The sequence below is a fragment of the Hyperolius riggenbachi genome, chromosome 1, assembly GCF_040937935.1.
Source record: "Hyperolius riggenbachi isolate aHypRig1 chromosome 1, aHypRig1.pri, whole genome shotgun sequence".
NCBI classification, from domain to species: Eukaryota; Metazoa; Chordata; class Amphibia; order Anura; family Hyperoliidae; genus Hyperolius; species Hyperolius riggenbachi.
In genome coordinates this window covers 638588432-638612717 of record NC_090646.1, presented here as the reverse complement: position 1 = coordinate 638612717, position 24286 = coordinate 638588432, and the positions used below count along the sequence as shown (strand labels likewise).

The following is a 24286-nucleotide window of genomic DNA, read 5'->3' as shown; positions in this document are numbered from 1 at the left end:
CAAGGAGGACAGAGAAGGACACAAGGAGGACACAAGGGGGACACAGGATTACACAAGAGGGACAGAGGAGGAAACAGGGAGACACAAGAGGAACAAGCGGACATGAGGTACAAAGGAGGCATAATCCACAAGATGCTCCTTCACCATGGATGCACCAGGTTTAGTATATATATTTTTTCCCCTGGTTTTTGTCCTCTAAACCTAGGTGCGTCTTATGGTCAGGAGCATCTTATATGCAGAAAAATACAGTACCTCTAATTTGTCTAAATTGAGGAAATACTAGGGGGATATTGTATTTACCAGCCAGGATCCTGTTATTATCAGTGTCCTCCTTTTGTTATTCTGGGCCTCGATCTCAGTCAGTTTGCGTTGCTCAACTTGACTCCCAGCATTGTTCTGTCGCTCTAGTCTATTATTGATGATGTCACTGTAGGAACAAACATTCATTAGATATATTAGAGAAGCACCATAGATATAGCAGGATTTTATTATCTACAAACTGGAATAAATGACTCTGTAAACTTAAAGTGAACTTGAGATGAGCTTTGTGGCCTAATTAATACTTACCTGGGGCTTCCTCCAGCCCCTGAGGTCCTCGGAGTCACTAGACGTCTCCTGTGTATGCGCGGCTCAGCCGCATGCGCGCCCCCGTTGCACTCCTGTGTGCCCAGGAGCATTCACAATGCTCCTAGGCATGGGAGCATGACGGGGCCGTGTGCACAGCCGAACAGCACATGCACTTTGGACCACGACTATGAAAATTTTGTGCTCATCACTAATCAAATCCGGCTTTCCAAGAGCAGCACTCTGTGAGCAGAGGAAAAGAAATGGTTTGCTAGTGATTGCCACCATTCAAAGCACATATAGAGGTGATCATTACCAGCATAGCACCAATAAAGAGCCAATGGAGAAACGATTAAAGGAGAGACCCGTCTGGGCACTTTAGGTCCAGGTGCCCAGATGTGGCAACAAGCTCTGCAACCCCTATTGCCACAACCCACTGTATTCCATAAAGCATAGTGTGCTAAGAATCATAGGCAAACGCAGGGGGGGATTACAGCTCAGAATCCAACCTCAGACCGGGCTGGTGCAGTGTCTGGGTACAGGCACAAGTTGAGACACCAGAATATCTGCAGGTATCCTGCAGTTTACAGCACCGCCCCCTTTCTTTCCCTGCTACAGTTGATTTTGGATGGAGCAGCAGCGTGTGTACAGAGCATGGAGCAGCAGCGTGTGTACAGAGTATGGAGGAGCTCTGGGGAACTCAACAGAGCCAGGCATGAGCACAGCCCTGTGCCCTGCTGTGTGAATGCTTCACTTTCCCCATCATTACCAATTTCGACTGTCCTCATTATTATCTGTATCCAAACTGCTCCTGATCGATATCGTTGTTGATCGGGAGCAGATCGGACATTTAGGAAATAATCGTCTGATTCAATCAGTCAGATGGGAAATTGCATTATGTGTCCCCAGCATGATGTCCTAACATATTATTATAATGTATTGTTCATGGCTGAGGGAGACCTTTCAGGAATCCCTCCCCCCCCTTGAAAATCCTGGGTTTGCCCCTGAGAATAGCTCTGTAGTATTGTTACCTTCTGCACAGTGAGAAAGGCACCTGTCCTGTAGGTGTCACCCTAGACACCTGCCTGGTTTCCTTATGCCTAAAAACGGGGGATTAAATTGTTGACTACAGTTTTCCCACCAGTGCAAATCCACCTCCAGGACTAAAATATTCTTCTCCTTCTATGTCCAGCATCTCTCTCAACATAAATCCCACCTAACATAAACTATTATAGCCACTCCAGGTCCTACTTACTTCACTTCCTCTCCATAGGTTATCACAGAATCGTTCGTCAGAAGCTTACAGGCAAATCCGATGTTCTGTGCCGTTTCTGAAATAAATAACATTTTGGATTTCACATTAGGCCTCATCTACAAGGAACAAAAGTCTGTAAACAAAGTTATACTCTAAATATTGTCTAATTTTCTTTTTATGACGTTACCTATAATTGGAAACATAGTGACACTTTCAGAACACACATGAAATCAATCAGAATAAGATTAGGCCACATCTGTCTCAGTGACGACAGAAAGTATTTATCAATGTATGATCATCTGATCTCGCTTGATTTGTTATATAGAGTTTTGTGTCCGTGCCTCGTGACAACCAGGGATGCTGCTAATGTTTTTGTGGCCTTAAGCAGCACATCATTTGTCCCCCCCCCCCCCCCGGTCAGATGCTCCCTCTCCCGTAGTAAAAGGTAGCTTCTCCCAGTATAGGTAGCCAAGGCGTGTCCCCCGAATACAGGTAGCTACCCCCGATACAATACACAAACTAGAGTGCGCTACCCCCTCCCAAAGTCCAAAACCTGTTAGGACAGTCCTTATAGGCAATTTGTTTTGCTATTCAATGTCCAATGTCCAGACACTCCAGATATTCCACCCGTGGCGAAGAATTCACATGTATGGAAAGAAAGACAAGAAAAAATTCATAGTGCAATCCTGTTTGTATCAGAACACAGGGACCATCACCCTATGGGGCCCGGTTGTGCAGCTTCTATTGTGGATTCACCTCTATGTGAGTGACCATCAGCCAACAATTGGCACGCTCACCTCACTATGTGAGTGACCATCAGCCAATTGTTGGCTGATGGTCACTCACATAGAGGTGAATCCACAATAGAAGCTGCACAACCGGGCCCCATAGGGTGATGGTCCCTGTGTTCTGATACAAACAGGATTGCACTATGAATTTTTTCTTGTCTTTCTTTCCATACATGTGAATTCTTCGCCACGGGTGGAATATCTGGAGTGTCTGGACATTGGACATTGAATAGCAAAACAAATTGCCTATAAGGACTGTCCTAACAGGTTTTGGACTGTGGGAGGGGGTAGCGCACTCTAGTTTGTGTATTGCATTTTTTAAGATGTACATGTAGCATCTGTGTTTGAGTTGCAGCAGGCCCTGGGACAGAGGGGAGTGGGAGAGGAGGGGAGCGCAATTGAGAAAATACCCCCGATATAGATAGCCAAGTTTTTCCCCCAGTTTAGATAGCCACACCCGGCCAGCATAGGTAGCCAAAGGTGTCCTCCTGTATAGGGCAATGGTGTCAGTGGGGGTATGTAGCTTTCTGCTGCCCCATCCCCCCCCCCCTCCCCAACACTCAGACCTGCAGATCAACAGCGGCCCAAAGAGGAGAGAGCAGCGTGCAGTAACCACGTGGGTACACTTTAAAGGACAACAGGAGCAAGAGCGAAATGGAGGCTGCCATATTTATCTCCTTTTAAGCATTAAGGCCCACATCTGGTTCACATCTGAGCGTTTTGCCGGCGATTTTGGCAAAACGCTCAAAGTGCTAGCGCTTCTTAAAGCGCTAGTGCCATAATACCCTATGGGCCGTTAGCGTTAATCGCTGGCGATTAGCGCAAATCGCCAAATGCACATTTGTATCCTGCACCATTTTCAGGCGATTTCCCGGCGATCGTGTTTAGTGCTATAGAAGCGCTAATCACGATCGCAAAAAATCGCCAAGTGTGAATGGCAATTTTTTTTTTGCGTTAATCGCCAGAGCAAAACGCTAGCAAAAGCGTTTTGCGTTTTACAAGTGTGAATGGGGCCTAACAGTTGCCTGGCTGTCTTGCTGATCCTCTGTGTCTAATACTTTTAACCCTAGAGTCTAGGGCCTAGACCCTGAACAAGCATGCAGCATGCAGCAGATCAGGTGTTTCTGACATTATTGACAGATCAGACAAGATTAGTTGCTTGTTTCTGGTGTTATTCAGACCCTATTGCTGCCAAATTGATCAGGGCTGCCAGGAAATTGGTATGGTTTAAAAGGAAAAAAATATGGCAGCCTCCATATTCTCCATAGTCTTCTCACTTAAGTTGTCCTTTAAATGCAGGAAATCAGCAATGATGTCACTCCCACATCTGTACAAGTTCATCGTCCCTGCCCTGCTCTCTCCTCTGTTCACGTTTCCACTGATTTGAGGTCTGTGTGTGAGTAGCGGTGACCATACAAGTCACAGACAGGGCAGCTCTGGCAGCATGGCAGCCCACTGCTATGGGTGAGGACCCAAGCGGCCCCTTGGTTTGCCTGGGCCAAAGTGGCACTCCTGGTGGCAACACAAAAAGGATTTTTCTTGCACGTTCTCACTCGACTGCATATCTGCCAACTTAGTGCATGTTCATAGCATTCAAGCTCTGTTGGCCCTCGTACTTCTTGAAGGTTTTAAATTGCCAAACAAAATTAAATTGTCATTGGCAAATCAAAATTAAAGGTGCGTACCATGCTTTAGAAATGTATGAGTAGTTACCAGTAGATTTGGGGTACACATCCATGGCTATAATTACTAGGTAATGCCCAGTGATGTTGATCCAGGGATTTTATCTGGTTGCCATCTGGAGTCTGGAAGGAATTTGGACTAATTGGACCATGCCTTGTAAGGGTTTTTTCACCTTACTCTGGATCAACAGGGATATGTGAGGGGGCGGGCTGGTGTTGTACTTTGTTCTCTGGTTGAACTCGATGGACGTATGTCTTTTTTCAACCCAAATAACTATGTAACATCCAGGCTTAGTGATCTATTGGAACTATACGCCCCTCCATTCTGCAAATCTGGTGAATCTGGTTATCAGGATCCACATAAAATCATTTGGTGCACGGCCTTTTCCCATGAAGCCCATCCTTTAGGTATGGTCGGAAAAGGTTTGGCCTCAATTCACTAAGATCATGCTAGAGATAATAAGGCAAGAGAAAATTTACCTCCACACGTGAGAGAGTTATCTTACCTCTTCATTCCTTAAGTTACCTCTCCTGTAGTTAATTTACCTCCTCTGTAGTTAATTTACCTCCTCTGTAGTTATTTTCACACGCAGTTAATTAACAGCCTGTCTTTAACTCTGGAGTTATTTTAAGGATTGGAGAGTTAATTTAAAGACAGAAGAGTTAACTTTAGGCTTGCCTGAGGTAAAATGTTTCCTGAATACTACATGCCTTATCACCATGGTAACAACTCTAGAAGAGTTATTAAAGACAGGAGATAAGTTTAGTGAATTGAGGCCAATTTCTGATTCCGACGAAATTTCCGCTTTCCAATAAGTGTCTTTCCAATTCTGGGATTTCCACAGAAATCCGATCTTTCAAATTCTGCAGATTTTCCGCAAAATGTTTTTGTTCTTTTTGTCAATAAAGTTAGTTAATTGTCTTCTTATTGGCCTAAAATTACTGCGGTAATCTGATTCTTGCAGAAAAAGTCTGCATTCTCTAGTTGGTCTAATGCTTCCGAGTTCTGTGATTTGGGTAAATTTTTCGAGTTGCGGTAACGCGGCATTTCCACGGAATTCCAATTTCCGCATGCTGTTTTCCGCTGCGGTAAACCCATTTTCTATCTAAAACTCGAGAAATCAAAATTCTGCTGGAATTTTCCAACCATCCCTACCCTACTTTATGGAAATCCCTTCCAGAATCAATGGGAGAGGCCCCTTCTCTGCTTTAACCTCTTGACGACCTGCTAACGCCGATTGGCGTAAACTGGTTGTCTGTGGGTTTCCATGGAAACCGTTCCATGTCAGTTCACGGAGGGTGTCTCCATGAACTGCCTGCGAGCCTCCGTTCACGGTTCGCAGGTGAAATGTAAACACGCAGGGAAGAAATCCCCGGTGTTTGCACTGCACGGCGCTGCAGCAGCGCCGTAAAGGAGATCGGCGATCCCCGGCCTCTGATAGGCCGGGGATCGCCACAGTCTGATAGGCTGAAGCCTATCAGAGGTGGTACAGGACGTATCGCCGTCCTGTACCGCCTACAGAGCCAGGGAGAGAGAGGGGGGAATAGCGCTGCGGAGGGGGGCTTTGAGGAGCCCCCCCCCGCAAGGCACAGCAGAGCGGCGGCGATCAGACCCCCCCCCAGCAGGACATCCCCCTAGAGGGGAAAAAAGGGAGGAAGTCTGATCGTCCTGCCTGCAATACAATCTGTGCTGGGGGCTGAAGAGCCCACCCAGCACAGATCAATAGGAAACCACTTGGTCGGCAAGTGGAAACCCACCTCTTCTTCCGAGCCTTGGAGACTGCAGAACGCAGGGTCACAGCGCTTGGAGAGAAAAGTACTATAAAATACTATTATTATTATTACCTTTCTTGTCTCCGGTTAGAACCCAGATCTTTATGTCTGCCTTTGCCAGAGTGAAGATGGTCTGTGGTACGCCGTCCTGTAACTTGTCTTCAATCGCCGTGGCGCCCAATAACTGATGAGTACAGTACAAAAAAGGCACATTTATTTTGAGAAACACAAAATACTTCTCAATTCATTAAAAAAAACCTGTAACAAAAAAAAAACCTCCTCTGGGGGGTACTTACCTGGGGTGGGGGAAGCCGTCCTCCTCGGTCCCACGGCGACGGCGATAAAGCTCCCCGAACAGCGGGGATGTAAATATTTACCTTCCCGGCTCCAGCGCAGGCGCAGCATCGGCTCTCCTTTCGGAGATGGGTTGAAATAGCCGATCGCTGTCGGTCCGCACTACTGCGCAGGAGCAAGTCTCCTGTGCCTGCACAGTAGAGCGGACCGACAGAGATCGGCTATTTCCGCCTATCTCCGTGCTGATTGCCGCAACAGCGCCCTCACTGGAGCCAGGAAAGGTAAATAAATCAGCGCTTGTCGAGGGAGGATTCCGGGAGACTTCGGGGGAGCCAGCGCTGGATTGCCTGCAGCTACAGGGGAGGGGGAAGCCTCATTGGTACCCTGAAGCTTCCCAAAATCGTAATTTTGGAAATTCGGCTGTTTTTGAAATTGTGTTCCTGTCCAGAGCTTCCTGATACATTTAAAGCGACAGCATGTGCAGGTACCTTTGCATTATCAGATATTGCAAGGCCCAAAACCAAGTGTCTCAGCATGCGTGACCGCTAAGTGCACCTTGACAAAGAGCACCTGTCTTAGAAGTGGTTGCAGGTAGAGCCTCCTGATACATTTAAGGCGACAGCACGTGCAGATCCTTTGCATTATCAGATATTGCAAGGCCCAAAACCAAGTGTCTCAGCATGCATGACCACTAAGTGCACCTTGACAAAGAGCACTTGTCTTAAGGTGGCCATACACTGGTTGATTTGCCATCAGATCGACCAACAGATAGATCCCTCTCTGATTGAATTTGATCAGAGAGGGATCGTATGGCTGCCATACTTTTTATCTTTTTACTGCGAAAAGATTGTGAATCGATCTCAGCATGAAATCGATTCACCATCTGTGAAGCTGCCGCTGCCATCGCCCCCCTGCTCCGGCCGGAGCGAGTCCCCCGGTCTCTGCAGTTTTCATCTCCGCTCTGGGCTCCAGGGCTGCAGCTTCACTGTACTTCCTGTCCGGGGAAGTTTAAACAGTAGAGGGCGCTCTACTGTTTACACTTCCTGTCGGGACAGGAAGAAGTGAAGCCTGCCGGAGCCCAGCGGAGAAGGAGCAGCGGTGACAGCGGGGATATGCACCGGCTGGATCAGGTAATGTATTGCCGCTAGCGTGGGTCGGACATTCGAACGCCGCTATCGACGCACTCCCGATCCGCCACTAATCGAGTGAAATCTTCCACATGGATGGATCAAAGGGAACGATCAATTTCGGACGGAAATCGATCGTTCGGTCAGCGTTTGCGCAATGATTTCACAGCAGATTAGATCACAGTGATCGAATCTGCTGTATATCGGTGAGAAAATCGTTAAGTGTATGGGCCACTTTAGAAGTGGCTGCAGAAAGAGCCTCCTGATACATTTAAAGCGACAGCATGTACAGGGGCCTTTGCATTATCAGTAATTGAAATCAATGAGTGACTTTCCTGAGATTAGTAATTACTTACATTTGCATAATTACTATTAAAAATGAAATTACGCCTATTTTTATAATTAAAATCACTGTTTCTATAGGAAACACACAATTACAAAATTTCACGTTAAACAAGAATTTGTGCCGAAACGCGAAATTACGTGACAGAAATTTTGTTTACGGAATTTTGAATTACTGTTTGTTTGGCAATTACGAAATTATGAATTCGCGACATAGTGGCAAAGTTTGGGTCCGTATTTACGAAAACAGGAATTTACGCAAATTTTGGCTCAACACTACAGAATGCTTGAGAATACTGTGAACTACAAAGTTGGATGTGTTCATGGATGCCATTCAGAAACACCTGTATAAATAGGATTACAGACAATGATAACAGGGTTGACAGAACAATACAGGTAACAGACCATAGATACAATACAGGTAATAGCAATTAGATACATAACACAATGCAGATAATAGGACAATGCCAGATCATAAACTGGAATGAATAAAAAAATCACCAGTTCCAAATTCTGGGTAAAGTGCACACAGTCAAGTATGATACATAAGGGGAGAGGGCCCTGCCAAAGGCTTACAATCTAGAGGGAGGGGCTGGTGACACAAAAGGAGGGGGTGCATCAAGAAGTTATTGGCAGAAAGGATTAGGGTAGTGTTGAGTTGATGTAGGCCTCCTTGAAGAAGTGAGTTTTGAGTGCTTTTTTGAAGGTGTTGGAGGTGGGAGCGAGCCTGATGGGCAGTGGGAGAGAGTTCCACAGGATAGGGGCAGCTCTAGTGAAGTCCTGCAGTCTGGCATGGGAGTGCGAGATGCGTGGGGAGGTTAAGAGGAGGTCGTTGGAGGAGCGAAGTGGGCGGCCAGGTGTATATCTGCTGACCAGGTCAGAGATGTAGGTTGGGCAGGACTTGTGTATGGATTTGTATGCCAAACGTAGGATCTTGAAGCTGATTCTGAAGTGAATTGGAAGCCAATGAAGGGATTTGCGTAGGGGAGTTGTGGAGACAAAGCGGTGGGAGGAGTAGATGAGTCTGGCTGCTGCGTTCATGATGGATTTTAGGGGGGCGATGCAGTTTTGAGGAAGGCCTGACAAGAGGGAGTTGCAGTAGTCCAGGCGGGAGATGATGAGGGCATGGACAAGGAGTTTGGTAGTGTCTGGGGTCAGGAAAGGCCGGATCTTGGAGATGTTCCGTAAGTGGAAATAGCAGGCTCTAGCTACGGTTTGGATGTGGGAGGTGAAGGAGAGGGCCGAGTCTAGGGTGACACCCAGGCAGCGGGCTTGTGTGGTTGGGTGAATGATTGTGCCATTGACAGTGACATAGAGGTCAGTGGGGGGTGAAGCAGCACGGGGCGGGAAGATTAGGAGTTCAGTCTTATCCAGGTTTAATTTTAGGAACCTGGCAGACATCCACGATGAAATAGCTGAGAGACCAGAGGATACCTTCTCCATGGTGGTGGTGGAGAGGTCAGTGGTATGGAGGTAAATCTGGGTGTCATCTGCATATAAGTGATAGTTGAAACCCAGAGAGGAGATGAGTTTTCCGATGGAGGCGGTGTAAATGGAGAACAGCAGGGGACCAAGAACAGAACCTTGGGGGACTCCAACTGAAAGTGGGAAGGAGGTTGAGGAGGAACCATTGAAGGAGGTCTTGAAGGAGCGATTTGAGAGGTAGGAGGAAAACAATGCTAGGGCACGGTCTTGGATACCCACAGATTGCAAGGACTGGAGTAGCAGGGAGTGATCAACAGTGTCGAATGCTGATGAGAGGTCTAGGAGGAGAAGGATAGCTCAGTGTGTAGCACCTAAATAGATTTTCTGCACACTTCTGCAAACAGGAAACTCAGAAGGAGGGGCTGGGAGCAGCTAACCTTAGCTGCTCCCAGCCCCACCTTCTGAGTCTCCTGTTTGCATGATAAGTAGTAGCAGATTTGCATATGATTTGCATCTGAATTGAATGCGAAGTGTGCAGAAAATCTATTTAGGTGCTACACACTGAGCTGGTGGTCATTTCAGATGCAGCCTTAGTGGTATGCGCTGGCGTTCTCCCCACTGTTCTACCAAATGTTCTACCAAATGTAAGTTACACATTTTTTTTTTGCTTAGCTGCTCCCAAGGTTTTAAATTTAGGTTAGGTCACTTGCCCGGAGGTTTGCCTCACCGTGGCGCAAACCTCCTCCCCTGTTCTACCAGGGGAGTTTTTAGGCCTAGGCATTCCAGGCGACTGGGGGGGACATGACTTCTTGCCTGGAGTGACAAAAATGCTAGAAACGCCCCTGCCGTCTAATGCAAAGTCCGGCCCTGGTGCTGTGACAACGGCCATGACGTGACATCTCTTTAACAGACATGTTTTCATGCAGAACCTCTCACAGTATATCCCATACAGCAGTTTGCTACATCCAGCCTCCTCTTGAAACATGTATTGTGCGATGGAATGTATATCAGATGTGAATGGCTGCTGGTTGTTCCAGGCTGCAGATATTTTCCCTTTTCTTTGGTTTGTAATATGATTTTCTAGCTTATTAGTTTCACTCACCACCAGGCCGGTTTCAATCTCCTCATAGACTTTGTCCAGTGCTTCATCACGGTTGTGGACCGCCGTACTGGCTGCTTTGTACTTCTTGTCCCATTTATCGTACTCTTCCTCGCTGATGTCCTTGTAGCAGAGGCACAGCGTCCTTAGAGTCTCCTCAGCAAACCTCTTATAGAACAAACAAAGGAGTGTAAGGTAAATGTGAAGTTATAAGTTTGCAAGTATGTGCAACATAGTTAGTCTACTCATGCTTAAAGTGTACCAGAGACGTCAAATTCTAAAGATTCGATACTTACCCGGGGCTTCCTCCAGCTCCATAAGCTCGTCTGAATCCCTTGCCGTCCTCCTGCGGTCTGCCATTCAGCCGTGATCAGCCCCAGTAACAGGCTCCGTCAGGTCCAGTCTGGGTCTTCTGCACATGTGTGGGAGGGCCGGACTGTCACATGACGCCATACGCTTGCGCAGTGCGCTCCCAGCCGTGGTTGCATACTTTAGAACGCATGCAGCCCAGCCAGCGCAAGCGCACTGATGCCAAACCCAGCCGACCAGCAGAGGGTGCCGGAGGGCAATTACAGGCAGTGGAGGGGGCAGAATGGAGCACGGAGGGAGCGGTGAGTATTATGACAGCTCACCATACATGACTGCTCCCCCCGTTTCTCATATTCATTTGGACCCCTTTAAAGAATGGTCGCTGTACAGACACCATCATTAGCTGGACTTGTGAGCAGTACATCATGCTACATTTATCATCTATCATAACCGTATTATCGGGAATGCTTCAACATTTGCACTTACATCTAATGCCTCCTGAGTGGTTTCTTGGATTGGGTTTATTGGATGCAGGCGAGAGTAGATGACGACATCAGCGCCTTTACAGTATAGTTTTATCTTCCCATCGGGTTCTCGCACTGCGAATAAACAGATAAAAATATTAGTGTTTGTCCCCCATTATCCAGGTCAGGCTGTACCCAAAGAAAAAGTAAAGCTACGTACACACATCCGATAACGATGTTGTACAGACACATCCAAAGCCTTGAGGCTAGCGCAGCGGTGTAAGCTAGAGACTATGGTGCTCCATAGCAAATTTTTTTATGGGGCCATCAGATATAGGCACTCTTGAGCAATGCCACCTGTCCCTACCCTATAGATATGAGTTGACTGAGCAATTTACATTCCCGTGCAATGTACACTGTGTGTATAATCCATGGACACTGAGACAAAGTCAGAGGGTGTGACATAGGAGACCAGAGTTCAAATCCTGGCTAGGGTCAGTACCTAATCAGTAAGAGGTCCTTAGGCAAGACTCCCTAAACACTACAGGGGGCCCCTTGATTGTGCCTCTAGTGGCTGCAGCTCTTGAGTGCTGTAAGTCCTACAGGAGAAAACCGCTATACAAACGTTCGGATTATTATTATAAATAAAGTGAACACATGAAGTACTACTTGGGACTACTCCTCTCTTGGACCCCAAAGCTGTTGCTATGGCTGCTATGGCTATTGCTATGCCCCTGGCCTAGCGATGTGGAGGAGGGCGGAGGGATGACAATCAGTACAAGACAGAGCAGCTCCTATCAGCCGTGTGGGGGGTTCGGGTTTGAAAAATGCACTGTGATTGGCGGCTGCTGTATATACTTACCAATCATCAGCTGACATAGTCATTATTGGCTGTTTGCGACCAACAGGAGTCACATGTGTGTACATATACCTTAGGAAAGCTGGAAATGGACATCAGCTTGTTCAAGATGCTTTGTCACTCAAAAGCCTGGTGCACACTTTTAATTATGATTGGCCCATCACTGACCAATTTTAACACCTCCATGTAATATGAGGGTCAACAGATATTGACAGTGCCAGGACAAGAGTCTCCAGCACCCAAGGCAGGAATCCTCCTCGCCCCCCCCCCCCCCCCCCTTTGCACACCTTCATGTGGGAAGAATTGCAGCTTGGTCACAGAGACAGCTTTCCTCCACTGTAGCATCAGTGTTGTTTAGCAACAGTAGGAAGCAGGCCAAGCAACAGCCGCCCTTGTCTTTTCTCTGATGGCAGCACGGCTTGTGGGCGGGCCCACAGTTACTTATGATCGACACGTGGGTGCAATGTCTTCTCTCTGATGGCAGTGAAGGTTGTGGGCGGGCACACAGTTACTTATGATCGACACGTAGCTCTAGACTGTTAGGGATGCTGCAGTAGATTAGTTCAGACTAGAGGGTGACGGGGGCAAGTGGAGAGGAATGCGCTCTCACGCTGCTGCACCCCCAGGCTGGCGCTTTTCCTGCCTCTGCCTCGGCCTGGCCCTGGATATTGAATACTATGAACAGATTATGTAGGTGAAGCCTCAGGCTAGGAACATACTAGGCAGATATGCTAGCGTTGGGGAAATCGCTGGCGGTTTTGCCGCTAATAAAAGTCTTTCGAAAATAATATATATCAATGGAGACACAGAGGTATGCGTTTTTACAATCATTTGTGATGGTTTTTATTTTAAAAAAAGAAGAAAAAAAGTATGTTACTGTAATTTATTCCATTGCTTAGGTAAATGAGTGAAAAGGCAAATGCGAAACACACAAAAAAAATCATTAAAAACGCAAATGTAAAATGCAAACGCATACAAAAATGCATCAAAAACAATGCAAAAAACAAAAATGCACAGTGCAGAAAATGCATGGTCTTGTTCACTGCTTAGCGTGCTCCATCCCAGCTTCATACTACGCAGATAATTGAAAGTGTGAACCAGTCCATACAGGCAGTGGAGCTGCTGGCTGAGGAGCAGCACGAAGTGACAAACCCCCGTTCAATGCAAATGAATGAGGCTGGGTGACGCCACGCATGAGCATGAGCATCTTTACAAAATCAAATCAATAAGGACATTTTCTGGAGATGACTGATTCAGTGTTGTCTATGGATGGATAACTGCGGCTCACAGGGCCGATTTCTAGAAAGGCCACAAGGGCCCGGGTCTTGGCCGGCTGCAGCACAATGAGGCACCTGGACGTAAAAGAGGAGTTGCTACATATGAAAGGGAAGGCTGCAAATGGGGAGCAACACATAAAGAAGTGAAACTGATGCTCAAGGGAGCTGCTCATGTAGAAAGGGGCTGCTGGACATGGATGTAACACATGGAAGAGGGGGCTGCACATGGAATGGGAGGGGCTGCAATACATGGATAATACACATGGAAGAGGGGGCTGCACATGGAATGGGAGGGGCTGCAATACATGGATAATACACATGGAAGAGGGGGCTGCACATGGAATGGGAGGGGGCTGCAGTACATGGATGTTACACATGGAAGAGGGGGCTGCACATGGAATGGGAGGGGCTGCAATACATGGATAATACACATGGAAGAGGGGGCTGCACATGGAATGGGAGGGGGGCTGCAGTACATGGATGTTACACATGGAAGAGGGGGCTGCACATGGAATGGGAGGGGCTGCAATACATGGATAATACACATGGAAGAGGGGGCTGCACATGGAATGGGAGGGGGGCTGCAGTACATGGATGTTACACATGGAAGAGGGGGCTGCACATGGAATGGGAGGGGGCTGCAGTACACGGATGTTACACATGGAAGAGGGGGCTTCACATGGAATTGGAGGGAGCTGCACATGGACTGGGAGGGGTTTGCTGTACATGGATGATACACATGGAAGAGGGGGCTGCACATAGAATGGGAGGGGGCTTCTGTACATGGATGATACACATGGAAGAGGAGGCTGCACATGGAATGGGAGGGGGCCCTGCAGTACATGGATGATACACATGGAAAGGGGGCTGCACATGGAATGGGAGGGGGCTGCTGTACATAGATGTTACACATGGAAGAGGGGGCTGCACATGGAATGGGAGGGGCTGCAGTACATAGATGATAGACATGGGAGAGGGGGCTGCACATGGAATGGGAGGGGCACTGCTGTACATCGATGATACACATGAAAGAGGGGGCTGTACATGGAATGGGAGGGGGCTGCTGTACATGAATGGCACACATGGAAGAGGGGGCTGCACATGGAATGGGAGGGGCACTGCTGTACATAGATGATAGACATGGAAGAGGGGGCTGTACATAGAATGGGAGGGGCACTGCTGTACATGGATGATACACATGAAAGAGGGGACTGCACTTGGAATGGGAGAGGTGTTGCAGTACATGGATGATACACATGGAAGAGGGGTCTGTACATGGAATGGGAGGGAGGCTGCTACTCATGGATGATACACATAGAAGAGGGGGCTGCACATGGAATGGGAGGGGGCTGCACATGGAATGGGAGGGAGGCTGCTACTCATGGATGATACACATAGAAGAGGGGGCTGCACATGAAATGGGAGAGGTGCTGCAGTACATGGATGATACACATAGACGAGGGGGCTGCACGTGGAATGGGAGGGGAGCTGTGGCACAAGGAAGGGGAGGCACAACATACTTGGCCCAGGGGCACAAACAGGGCCGGATTTAAGCCAAGGCCTCCTAGGCCATGGCCTAGGGCACCACAGGAGCAAGGGCACCAAAGCAGCAGGCTAAACTGGTGCAGAATTTGCTGCAGCGCAGGGAGATCAGGCGAGCGCCTGACCACGGTACTCTGCTGCCAGCCGCTTGTGCAGCGACCACCCTGCTCTCTCTGCACGTTGACGTTGTGGCCAGCGGCTATGGACTTGGGCAGTATTTCAGAGTTACAAGCGGAGGATGTGAAATAGCAGCTGCAGATCGCTCACATCTCTCACTGGTAACATGCTGGCAAGCCACAAGTAAGAGATGCTGGTTGGAGGGACAGATGTACAGCAGCGGCTGATGGAGCAAAGGGGAAGTGGAAGCTTCTGTGCTAGAGATGAGCAGAGAGGTGACACTGATGGCTACTGTGGTGTGGAGGCGAGCTGGCTACCGATACTGAAAGGTGGGAGTGGGGAAAGGAAGGGATTAAGGGAGTCATCTAGCTACCTATGCTTAAGGGGGAGGGGTCATCAGGCTACCTATACTAGAGGGAAAGGGAGAGGGGTCATCAGGCTACCTATACTGGAGGGAAAGGGGGAGAAGTCATCAGGCTACCTATATTAGAGGAAAGGGGGAGGGGTCATCTGGCTACCTATACTGAAGGGTGGCTGGTGATAGTGGCCTAGGGCGGTAAAGAGTACAAATCCGGCCCTGGGCACAAAAAGTAAAACTCCAGCCTTGATGGCTCATGCCTTGTCTGGGAGAAGCAATAATGATCTGTTTCAGCTAATCAAGTGTTTGCTTCAAGCTCTGTCATAGTCACCAGTGTCATGTCTCTACCAAGGTCCGGAGTGACATATAGACACACAGTGCATTTCAGCCGCTGGTCTGAATCAGATTATGATCAACTCTTGTCAGGAAACAGATGTATGGAAGGACATGTTAGACATACGGTACCTATGACAGACATGCGCTTTCTGTCGCTGTTAAAGTCGAGGATGGCGAGACGTTCATAGGTGACTTCTCTCCCCAGCTCACTGATGGTGATGGTGCTTTGAGTTCTCGATAAGAACACAAACCCAAAGTTTCGTGCAGCAGTTACCAGAGCCCCTTCATCAGGAGAGGCCGCTTCATAGCACAACTTCCCATCTATGGATGTAGAAGAGAAGATGTTTAGTCCCAAACTTTCTGCTTTGGAGAAAAATATTATTAATCAGAGACAGTCCATAAAAGCGTTATACAGCGAAGTCCCCGATATCCGACATAGGCGGGGATTGCCTGATGCCTCATATGTGTGCTTGCCGGTTGCTCAAACAACTGGCCGAAAATAGCACTACCCTACCCCCCCCCCCCCCCCCCCCATGCAGCACAAACGTCTTCCTCCGGGTGCCATCTTCTACACTTCCTGTGGATCCCAGTGGCTTTCTGGCATCTTTCAGTGTCAGTCCTGACATGTCATGTGACTCGACATGGGTCACATGACATGCTGGGACCCATACATGGACGCAGGGAAGCTGAAGACTGAGCGGCCTCAAGGGGGCTGGAGGAAGCCCCAGGTAAATATAGAACCTGAGATAGCTTTCATCTCAGGTACACTTTAAGCTCTGATGGAAACATACAGTTATTTTTCTTATTTTATTTGTGTCATTAGTGGTGCATATAGGTAAATAAGAAGTATAACGTATGAATCATTCAGATTGACCTATGTGTTTAGTATGTTCATATGTTTTGAGATGCTCCAAAACAACAAGGACTACGTGCTTTGTGGCATCCAGAGGAAGCAGCATAACCCAGTCTATAGGTGGAATCAGCTGGAATGACTCGTCGTCAGCCTTACTTTGTTAAGTAAGAGCATTACAGGGTTAACTAGAAACAGATGTGTTTTCCTTCTAGAGTGCTGAGAGCGCCCTCTGTTGCCTACACATAGCAGATGTGAAATAGTTGTAGGGAATATTTCATATAAACCTCATTTAAAAAAAAAGTTAAAGACATTTAAGACATAAAAAATATTTTAAACACACTGGGCACTAAAAAAAAAGTGCTTACCTTCAGACTGATCCACCATCACTGTGTGGCAAAGTGCGAGCAGCTTAAAGAACTGCCGTGCATTGGGGTCAATCCCTGATCGGACGAGGTCAATTAAACTCCTGTCATTGTAAGTAAAGCTGGGGTCAGCCAAAGGATTCCAGCTGAAGTCTACCTCCTGTAAGAAAGTTATAGAGGTGAGCATCATTTTTAGCCTCCAGGGTATCCCAATAGCACCTTAAAAATGCACATTAAAAATTTGGCTCATTACTAAAAAAATCAATTCTACCTTGTTTTTACATGTAAATGTTTGTTAAAGGCTTTTGTTCCACAGCCTGTCATGCCACAGAAAGAGCAGGCAGATAAGGACTGCAGCAATTAGCAGTAGCAATGAGCAAACAAAAGCTTTCATCAGCCGTATGGGGAGATTAGACACTGTACTTGAAAGAGTTTAGAAAGTCAAACTTGATCACATTTATACCTTCCCTGGAGAAATAAGAGGAGAGGGAAGGGGAGGGGGGACACTGTCAGCTCCTACAACTATTAGAATACAGGACAAACTGCAAAAAACTAAAGCTGCTTGGATTCATTTAAGCTACATACTCATGGGAGGACAAGGGAAGATGGATCGGGTTATCTGCAGCGACGGAAGATAAGGAGCATTTCCCAATCCATCTTCTGCAATCGCATACTGAGGGAACAAATGACGAACGCAAATAAGACTTTGAGCAATCACAGTAATTAGCGCTGGAGTCTATGGGGATCGGCGCAATCGTCTTGGATGTGATCAGTTATGACGGTTGTTTAAAACGAGCTAACGTCGCAGGTAGTCTGCCATCAATGAACATCGTTCAATTAAAAACATTTTTTTAAACAATGTTATGGGATATCGCAAAAATAGATGTTCATGGTGTAGAATCAGTGCAAAAATTGGGTCGTGGGTATGGACCTTTAGTGGGGTTAATATAACCTTACTACTCAAAACTATAGCCTTCATACTCAACAAACCATAGTGCTGGTTAGTGAGTAGTTAGTAAATGAGCAGTTGCCCACATTAAGAATTTTTTTGGGGAAAACATTTAAAGTAAACCTGAAGCGAGCTTAAACAACAACGAAACATTTGTAAAGCGATTTTCTCCCTGATGACCCCAAGCATGAGCTTGTCTCAGATCAGTACATAGTGATGTGTACAGAAGGAAATGTTATGTGATCATAAATTCTAGACTAAACAGGGGGCCTTTCAGTTTTGAGCTAAATGTGTCCAGGGTTGGAGCTATCTTGATTAAGTTTGGTAAGGCATTCCAAAGGGTAGAGGCAGCATGACATTAAGCTCAAAAAGCTGGGAGGTGTGTGTATTTGTATTGCCGGATGTCCTGATTGTACAGAGTTTTGTACGACTCTTGTATCTATGCTCCCCACTATTTGTTTTGCACTATGTGCAGTGCTACGGAAGATTTTGCATTATGTAAATACAAAAAGAATAACTCCCACAGCGGGGTTCCCTTTAATACAAAGCCTGCATGCAGCGAGTGAGAATAATGTAATCAGTTACAATGCAGAGGTGTGAACAGGCCCACAGAATTGTATGGGCAGTGAGTTGCATGGGCAGTAAGGATTATTCTGCAATGCAACTGATGCAGTGTGAATGCACCCTTAGGGCTCGTTTCCATGCAGCCAACTGCACTGCGCATCACTCCCGGCAGGGGGAGGGGCTTGCGATTTCATTCATTATACTGAATGGGATCATGGACTGAAGCGCCCTGAAATGCAGGCAACGATGCGCTGCGATTCAAAAGTGTATGAATGGAAACATCAGAGTGCAGTCTATGCACACTCTGATGTTCCTGCGATTGCATTTCCATAAGCGCGCCTGAAGACTTTCTATATGGAAATGAGCCCTTACAGATACATTTCCCTGCAAATAGAAACATTATCCAACTTGTGTTCTAGCAGGCAGTTTTAGACATTTTTGGGTGAAATTAGTTGTTTGGTCACTAGATGGTGCTAGTGATACTATGAGTTCTATGATACCTTGGACATCAAGTAATGTTTGTAGAGGAGTTCAGGGGCGTAGCAATAGGGGGTGCAGAGGTTTTGACCGCATCGGGGAAGGGCCCTCCCTCAACTGCAGTATTAGCTTTCTATTGGTCCTGTGCTCATAATAATCACATCTATAGATACTTTGAATAGTGGTAATCATTAACAAACGGTTCCCTTTCCCCTTCTTGCACCTCTGACACCTTAGTTGCCATTGGCAGGTTTTGGTGCGCCGTATCAATTGTTATATATAGAGTGCTTGGGGGGCCCCATTGTAAAACTTGCATTGGGGCCCACAACTCCTTAGCAACGCCACTGGAGGAGTTGGTTACTGCCGGTAAATCAAATATGTTTTTATTGGGCTAATCCAGTGATGTGGGGCTGGGGAGATTAATTCCTGAGCCACTGATGGCGACAGACCTAAAGTCCGTTTTTAAACGGGCTTAGGTCACTAGTAATACATAATTGTTAATATGAATCATAACAGCAGCCACACACACTATGTACTCATCTGCTTCTGGTCATGTGATCAGAATTTTGTGACAGGATTTTTAGCTGCAAGGGTTTCACAACTACACACACACACACGCACGCACGCGTGCAGACACACACACGTCTTCAACACTGTAATCATTTAGGATTTTAGATGGTAATTATCATTAATGGGTAGTCAAGAATTACATGGTTTTTAACTTACTGTGCTAGAGCCAAAACACACCAGAACTGAGCCCAACACACAGAGCATTTCTGTTTTGAAAACATATCTTTTTTGGGGGGACTACAGCAAGCAAAAAAAGTACTCAAATTAGTTTCTCATGTATTAAATGTCAGATATTATTTTCAAGAATTTGTATCCAGGGGCGTAACAATAGGGGGTGCAGAGGTAGCAACTGCATTTGGGCCCTTGGGCCAGAGGGGCCCCGAGGGGCCCTCCCTCAACTACAGTATTAGCTCTCTTTTGTTCCTGCGCTCATAATAATCCCTTCTGTAGATACTTTGAATATTGGCAATCATCAACAAACTGTTCCCCATCCCCTTCTTGTACCTCAGACACTGTAGTTGCCATTGGCAGGTTTTGGTGCGCCGTATCAATTGTTATGTATAGAGTGCTTGGGGGGGCCCCATTGTAAAACTTGCATCGGGGCCCACAGCTCCTTAGCTACGCCACTGTTTGTATCATGTTGTGCCTGCTTGTTGCTGAAAAGGAGTTGTTTAAAAAATAAAATAAAGCTAAAATAGGGGCCCCATCCACTAACCTTCTCTTAAAAGTTATTTATTGGGTCTTTTTCTAACTTTATAACAGATTTTCAGTATCCAGTCAGCAACAATTTGCAAAATAAGGTGAGAAAGGTGATATAAAATTGTATGGATTTGGCACGGTCAGTTGCCTGTCCAGACGAGGCGGCTGGTACGCACAGATGTTGGCAGGCGTCCCAGCGCATCTCATCAACTGCCTGTGTTTGGGAGGACTGGCGTTGTGTTCTTACGCACATTGCGTTGTGTGTCGGAAACAATGGCGTAAAGCGCGTCTGTGTGTACCTGTTGCAGTGGCGTGCATGATTGCGCATGTGTGTATGTGCATTTACATGTGTACGTGTGTGGTGCATTACGCAATTTGTGCCTAAACGGCCTATTTAAATTTTGAGAGTGCCCAGGGGCGTAGCAATAGGGGGTGCAGCGGTAGCAACCGCATCGGGGCCCTTGGGCCAGAGGGGCCCCGAAGGGCCCTCCCTCAACTACAGTATTAGCTCTCTATTGGTCCTGTGCTCATAATAATCACTTCTTTAGATACTTTGAATAGTGGTAATCATTAACAAACGGTTTCCCATCCCCTTCTTGCACCTCTGACACTGTAGTTACCATTGGCAGGTTTTGGTGCACCGTATCAATTGCTATGTATAGAGTTCTTGGGGGGGCCCCATTGTAAAACTTGCATCGGGGCCCACAGCTCCTTAGCTACGCCACTGAGAGTGCCACTCTCTGGTGCTGTAGTATTGCAGCAAGTTTTGTGAGTGTTTGCTCCTGCGCCTTGACCAGTAATGCCTTACTTTTCATAAAGTGACCCAGAGCTGAAGAAAGCAGCCGTTTTTTACTTACCCGGATCTTGCTCCATCCCCATAAGCATGACTGTGTCCCTCGCCGTCCTCCTACGATGTCTTGTTCAGCAGGGGTGAGCCCTGGTAAGCGGCTCAGTGACGTCAGCGGCGGACCTTCTGCGCAAGCGCAGAGTGCCCCGGCTGACGTCACTCAGTCCGACCGATGCGCTTGCCGGGAGTTGACTGCGGCTGAACAGAGGATTTCGGGAGCACTGCGGGAGGATGGCAAGGGACGCATCCATACTTATGGAGCTGGAGGAAGCCCCGGTTAAGTAAAAAACGGCCGTTTTCTGCATCTATGGGTCACTTTAAGTTACCTATCCTGGCTTCTCTGACTACACGCTTTGTTATTGGCCCCTGCTACGTACGACTACCCACTCTGTTGCCGACTTCTGCTTGTCTGACTACCCACACTGTTGCTAACCCTGTGCCTGTCCAAAGGCCTGTCTTGTTGCCAATTCCAGCTCAGCTGCGTTCCAGTCCTGCTGTGGAATCCTTATTTGCTTCCAAGTCTACCTGATGTCTGAATCATTGCAGTTCCAGACTCAGCCTGTAGGAGCACTACAGTTCCTATCCAGTCACACGTCCAGGCGTCACACCACCAGTTCTGCAAGCGCTCCTGCCATGTGCTTACTGGCGGTCCCTGTACCCACTCCAGGGCTCCCAGTTGGTGACTTGTAAGCAGTGGCGTAGCTTGAAACTATGGGGCCCGATTTGCAAAATTTTTATCCGATTTAGACACTCTTGAGCAATGCCTCTTGCCCCTACCCTCTGGATATAAGTTGCCCGGGCAGTTTACATTTCCAGGCAATGTGCACTGTGTATAGTCCATGGGCACTGAGACAAATTCAGATGGTGGAGAAACAAAGGAAAGTTAACAGACAACACATCAAGTACCACCTGGGCCCCCTCTTCTCCTGGGTCCTATTAGCAGCTGCTATGGCTGCTATGGCTATTGCTATACCCCTGGTTGCAAGAGTTACTGCCCTCAGCATATCAGTCCCCAGTTATTCAGGTACCTTACAGGAGAATGGAGAATCTTATGTTGAGCACATTTTTGTTTGTTATGTTCAGGAACACATAGTCCCCAACTGTCCCTTTTTCAGAAGGACAGTCCCTGTTTGGGAACTAAAACCTTTTGACATGCGTCTGGGTTATCTGCACCTAGTAGTGCACAAAGGTGGAGAGCTACGCGCTCGCGCGCTGCAAGACAGGCTCTTTATACCAGTAGGAGGAAGATCAGCAGATCAGGGCGGTCAGCTGATTCCTGCTCAGCCAGTGATTGGTTGATGGAAGCTGGGCGGCGCTGTGGGGCGCTTTACTGTATATATCTCCTGCTGCTCAGTTGCTGGTTGTCTGGCGTTGCGAATGCCTACGTGTTAGCACTCAGACCTTAGTCAGATCCTTCAGTGTGGTGGAACCAGGTGGACCTGGGAATCCACACTTAGCCAGTTACTGTATATCATCAGTGTTATTCTCTAGCATAGTTCCAGGGTGTAGAGACCACGGACCTCACACCTCAGACTAGGAATACTGTATATCATCTGTGTTATTCTCTAGCATAGTTCCAGGGTGTCGAGACCACGGACCTCACACCCCAAACTAGGCCTTGTGTTGATATCTGTTATGACCTTACGCTTTCCTGACTACTCTTCTGATCTCTGAATTGGTACCTTGCATATCTGATACACTGTTGCCGACCCGGCCTGTCTGACCTTCTGGCTGTCACCCCCCTCAGGGTGTCCAGCCTTCCCGCAGGTGTCCCCTGCTCCACAGAGGGGACACTGCTCCTTATCAGTTAGGGACTCCCTCTCCAGGTGTCCTTGACTGCAGTAGAGTCTTCTCTACTTATTGGACCACCTGCTACCCCGGTGGTCCAAAGATTACTGTTGCACCAAAACATTTACACACTCAGGTGTCTAGAGGTTAGACATATTTGATTATTGGCGATTCTGCAGATCCTCAATAATCAGGTATATCTGTATTCTTGGGGATACTGCAGATCGCCAAGAATCAGATTCTCTCTCTCTGGTTGCTGACACCTATCGTTACATTTCTGGTCTCAGTGATGAGGGGTGTGGCGGGGGCTTGATTAGGGGTGTGTTAGGGGTGTGTCTAAAAGTGTCCCTCTTTCTTTCTTATCTCAAAAAGTTGGGAGGTATGGAAACAGGTATCATACAAACAATGAGAAAATTAAGCTGAAACGATAACTTGTGAGAACAGTTTAGATACTTTACATCAAGGCTAAGAAGATATATTATATGAGATGGGTTTAGATCACAGCTCACAAGTCTTGCTTGTCTTATACTCACCACATTGCCACTTAGCTTATTTCCCGTAGCTTCATTGGGTTCACCTGGAAGAAAACAACATTAAATGGGTAGTTTAATTACACTTAAAGAGGATCTGTAGTGAAAATAGCGTAATGAATAAAATTACTTATTGTTTACAATATTCATTTATAGAATATGTAGTCAGTGTTTGCCCCGTTGTAAATTCTTTCCTCTCCCTGATCTACATTCTAACATTTATCACTGGTGGTGACATCTTTAGTTCTGCCAGTTGCTTTGTAGGGTATGTTTGTTACTGCGAGCTCTATGGACAGAGGGATATATTGCTTGCTTGGTAGTCGGCAAACTGTCAGAACCATGGTTGTGACATCACACTGTGGGAGGAGTTTCACCACAATATTAGCCATACAGAACCCCCCCCCCCCCCCTCCCCCGATGATCTATTTGAGAAAAGGTGTAATGATCTGGGGTAGATTTCCACCGTCATCGCACGCCAGGTGCGCTGACGCAAATGGGAAGCCCCACAATCACAGAAGCAGAGTACCCAGTATATGTAAATACATTTGTAGAGGGGAATTCCAACCAGCAGATGGAGCTGTGGAGTACAGAGGAACAAGACCTCTGTACAACCACAGATGCCAGATTGAAATTGCACGATGTGGAGCAGCACTGGGCGATATAAACAAAATAGCAACCCGATAGAGAGCAAGAACAGAGACAGACTATGTGAATGTCCACCAATCTAGTTGCCACCCGGCGACGGTAGACATATTACATCAGAACAGACCAGAGTAAAAAAGCCAATCGCAAGAGAGGCGATTTCTATCAGCAACACAAGACTGAGCAAAGACAGAGCATGAATTGAGTAAAGGAATACACAGCAAATAACTACAATCCGAACGCCAAGGAAAATAACAAATTAACTAACTAAACGCGGTCACCGCACGTTAAGCGCAACAGTGACAAAAGTACCAACTCTGACTAACAAATGAACAAACAAAGGCAAACAAATAGTGAGAACGCTTGCTAATCGGTTGCCTAACACCAGAAAACA

The 24286-nt window shown here is 47.1% G+C and overlaps 1 protein-coding gene across 3 annotated transcripts in view; it reads right to left on the bottom strand.

Moving 5' to 3' along the window:
• Positions 1-24286, bottom strand: part of LOC137530224 (phospholipid-transporting ATPase IC-like) — a 114635-nt gene that overhangs the window by 29329 nt on the left and 61020 nt on the right. For all 3 annotated transcript variants that reach the window (XM_068251291.1, XM_068251292.1, XM_068251293.1), the window contains exons 14-21: positions 23254-23297; positions 16830-16986; positions 15741-15932; positions 11145-11257; positions 10353-10517; positions 6135-6246; positions 1820-1895; positions 301-427 (exon numbers count right to left, since the gene is read on the bottom strand). In XM_068251291.1, coding sequence (XP_068107392.1) covers positions 301-427; positions 1820-1895; positions 6135-6246; positions 10353-10517; positions 11145-11257; positions 15741-15932; positions 16830-16986; positions 23254-23297 — 986 coding nt within the window. The remainder of the gene's footprint in view (positions 1-300; positions 428-1819; positions 1896-6134; positions 6247-10352; positions 10518-11144; positions 11258-15740; positions 15933-16829; positions 16987-23253; positions 23298-24286) is intronic.